Source organism: Tupaia chinensis, unplaced genomic scaffold (genome assembly GCF_000334495.1).
Source record: "Tupaia chinensis unplaced genomic scaffold, TupChi_1.0 Scaffold140464_1, whole genome shotgun sequence".
NCBI lineage: Eukaryota > Metazoa > Chordata > Mammalia > Scandentia > Tupaiidae > Tupaia > Tupaia belangeri.
In genome coordinates this window covers 801,438-805,024 of record NW_006200341.1, presented here as the reverse complement: position 1 = coordinate 805,024, position 3,587 = coordinate 801,438, and the positions used below count along the sequence as shown (strand labels likewise).

The 3,587-nt window shown below is 52.7% G+C and overlaps 1 protein-coding gene across 1 annotated transcript in view; it reads right to left on the bottom strand.

Moving 5' to 3' along the window:
* Nucleotides 1–3,585, bottom strand: part of CHSY1 (chondroitin sulfate synthase 1) — a gene marked incomplete at its 5' end in the record, with an annotated part of 88,960 nt that extends 85,375 nt beyond the window's left edge. Inside the window, 1 exon segment of the mRNA XM_006172212.3 lies at nucleotides 3,506–3,585. Within this exon segment, the coding sequence (XP_006172274.1) occupies nucleotides 3,506–3,585 (80 nt within the window).
* Between the last annotated feature and the right edge of the window lie 2 nt (nucleotides 3,586–3,587).

Sequence of the window (3,587 nt, the reverse complement as noted above, 5' to 3'; positions counted from 1 at the left end):
CACGCCCTCTGTCTTCAGAGCAAAGCCTTCCAGAGGAGAAGGCCGCCGTGAGAAAGCTGGACAGTGACCAGATGGGACGCGGGGGTTCCTGGTAGGGGTCGTTTCTCAGAAAGCCAGAGGGGTGTCACAAAGAAGGGAAGAACAGGAGGGAAGAGGGGGCAGGCAGAGGGAAACCGGTTCTTACCGTCCCCTAACTGCCTGCAAGAAAATAAACAAGAAGGGGACCAGCAGTTGGCGTAATGGCAATGTCGCTGGACTCCCATGTAGACCGCGGTTCGAGTCCTGGACCCGGTGGCTTAAACTTATGCCGGTTGCATGTGTGGGCGTGCCCAAGATTCCGAGAGGAGAATGGAGGAGAAGGGATTGCAGCATGGCCCATCCCTCCTAGGGAGTGATTTCTCTCTTTCTGTCTGTCTTTCTGGCAAGTGCACACACCCTATAGCAAAAACCTGCCCCCAACCCCCCCAAAAAAGAAAAGAAAAGAAGAAGAACAAGAATTCCAACTGGGGAAAAAATGAATGAAGTCAGAGATGTGATCTGAAAGAACAAAAGCAGGAGATCTAAGAAAATCTGCCTGAGGGTAAAACAGCAGTTCTAGCTGCAGGACAGTGGCTGAGTACTCCTGCTCTAACAGGCCCCCTACGGATTTCAGATTTCCAGAAATGGATCTTGTAACCAAGACGATGTGTTTGCAGGGGAGGTGTCGCTGAAGGGAATATCCACTCGCTGGAGAGAGAGAGAGACAGAGAGAGAGAAAGCGAGAAGTCCCTTCCCAGAAGGACGGCCACGCTACAATTCCTTCTTCTCCGGTCTCCTCTCGGGACTTCGGGCATGCCTGAAGTGCCTGGGTGATTTTCAAAGCCCCCAGGAACCACTGTCGGGCAGCTGGGAACACAGTGTCTTAACTACCATGCTACCTGCTGGCCCCACGCAGACTCTTTGTAAAAAGAATTATTTTATGTAACTTGATTTATTATTCTTTTTCCATTTGACCAGAGAGATACAGAAAGAGAGGGAAAGTGACAAAGCACACTGGCCAGGTCCAGGACTCAAACCTCGGTCAACCATGTGGGAGCCCAGAGCCTTTAACCACCAAGCCACCTGCCGGCCTCATACATAGATTTTTAAAAACATGGTATAAACAGTGGAAAGAACTCATCCTCGATACTTTCATTTTTATGAGAGATTTTTGCTACTCAGGGTACATGAGCTGGCTGGAAACACAGAGAGAAAAGTGAGAAATCACCCCCCGGGGGAGATGGCCACATTGCAATCCCTTCTCCTCCATTCTCCTCTTAGGATTTTGGGCACACATGCACACACACCTGGCCTGAGTTTCAAGCTGCTGGGTCCAGGACTCGAACCATGGTCAGCCAAGTGGGAGTCCAGTGCCTTAACCACTATACCGCCTGCTGGCCCTCTCATCCTCAATGTTTAATGTGGCTGTTTCTTTGGTGAAAATGTATGAGTTGCATGAAATCTCAGCTAGTTCCTGGTGCAGCGGGGAGAGAACCCTGAGCTGCTGGTTCCCAAGTCACCACTCTGATCAGTATTTACACTACGCACACTCTCAGCTGGTCGGCCACTCGGACGCTTCCTGACAGGACACGCACTGAAGCAAGAGCCCAGTGGAGACCGGCAGAGATAGGGATCAAGCCATGCACAGGGCGGTCTCTCTGGGCCACTCTTTCGGTTTCTTTTTCAACCTTTTACTTCTTCTTTTAAAGCAAAGGGAGATCCACAGATGCCTTTCCCCGCTTTGCAGCATCTAGGCCGGCAAGTGGCATGGGGGCTAAGGGATCTGGACTCCCATATGGCCGATCGTGGTTCGAGCCCTGGACCTGACAGTAAGCTTTCTCACTTTCCCTCTCTCTCTCTCTGTCCCTCTCTGGTCAAATTAAAAATAAAGTCAAATAAAATAATTTTTTTAAAAAACAGAGTTAAATTAGAGGACCAGCCAGGTGGCATGGTGGTTAAGGCAGCTGGATCCCACACGGCCAACTGCACAGTACGAGTCCCCATGTAGTGACATGAGAATCACACCAGGTATATGTGCCTGTATGCCCAAAGTTGTGAGAGGAGAATGGAGGAGAAGGGACTGCAGCATGGCCATTCCTTCCGGGGAGTGATCTCTCACTTTCCTTCCGTCTGTCTCTGTCTCTAGCAAGCGCATGCACCCTATAGCAAACTACGAAAAAGCTGGGACCCGCTGTTAGCGTAATGGCTATGTCTCTGGACTCCCATGTACGGTTCGCATCCTGGACCTGGTGGCTTAAACTCACACCGAGCGCGTGTGCGTGCGTGCCCAAGATCCGAGAGGAAAATGGAGGAGAAGGGACTGTGGCGTGGCCATCCCCCCTGGGGGGGTGACTTCTTGCTTCGTGTCTCTGTCTCTCTCTCTCTCTGTCTTTCTGGCAAGTGCATGTGCCCTACAGCAAAAACCTAAAAAAAAAAACTAAAGGAAAGCTAAAGTTTTCTAAGTATTGGTTATAAACTAAGTACAGCCACTGCCCTAAAATTCACTCCCTGAACATGTATGTGAACATGTATGCTCTCAAACATCCCCTGAATCGGTCTGTCCTGTGATGAGATGAAACGCAAACTTTACACACATGTATCTGCCCGTCCTATCAAGTAGCCACTGACTGCCTTTACTGGAGTCTACACCCCTCTCCAACTTCAAATTCGTTTCCATACACACGTGAGTCGAACCATGGCCAGCCACTCCGAAAACCATCTCTGCTCTAAGGAGGCCTTGGATTAAGCCTTTGTTAATCCCGAACAGAACTGCTGCCACTTTTATGACTCATTTGGCCAAACGGGGCCCGGTTGCTGGATAACGCGCCCGCCCCGCCGCCCTGAGCCCATTACACGTCTTTAAGAAGAACCGTCTTCCACGTAATCTACCCAAAGCCGGCAATTGCTTTTCCCCGGGGTTTTTCCTCTTAACTCAACAGGCCAGGGTGGTCAAGTGCACAGGGGACAACCCCTTCCATGTACAAGAGGCCCCTCCGATTGGGAAACCCCTAAGTATGACCCCGCAAAGGCTCCAACCAGATCCATCCGCGCGGGCTCCAGCTCTGCAGAGGCGAAGGTGCACACCGCAGCGGATCAAACAATACCCTCCCTGCTGCCGCGATCGCACGAGGGTGCGGTGAGTTTTCCAACAGCCTGGAGCGGGAGGCACGATCCACCAGGCCCTTGCAACAAAGGGGAGGGCTTCGACCCAGAATGCTGAATGAAGCGCCTTGCAAAAAACGGCTCAGGGTGCAAGACGCACCTGGAGGGGCCACCCGAGTGCAACGGAGCTCTGACTGACCACGTTCTGGAGCGTCGCGCTCAGCATGCCACCTCCGGCCCTGGGTGCCAATGGATGTCCGGCTTGGCGAGAGGGACCCTCTGATCCTAGAGGGAGCCCAAGGCTTGAGCCTCGGAGGGACCCGCAGGGAGCCAGGGCGCCCGGGATGCGGGATGCAGGAGGCGGTGCAGGGGGCAGGGCGCTCACCTGTAGGCGGCCACCGCGCGGGTCTGCAGGTATTTCTGAGCGGTCATGACTCCCACGAAGAGAAAGTTCCTGTCGCGCGAGA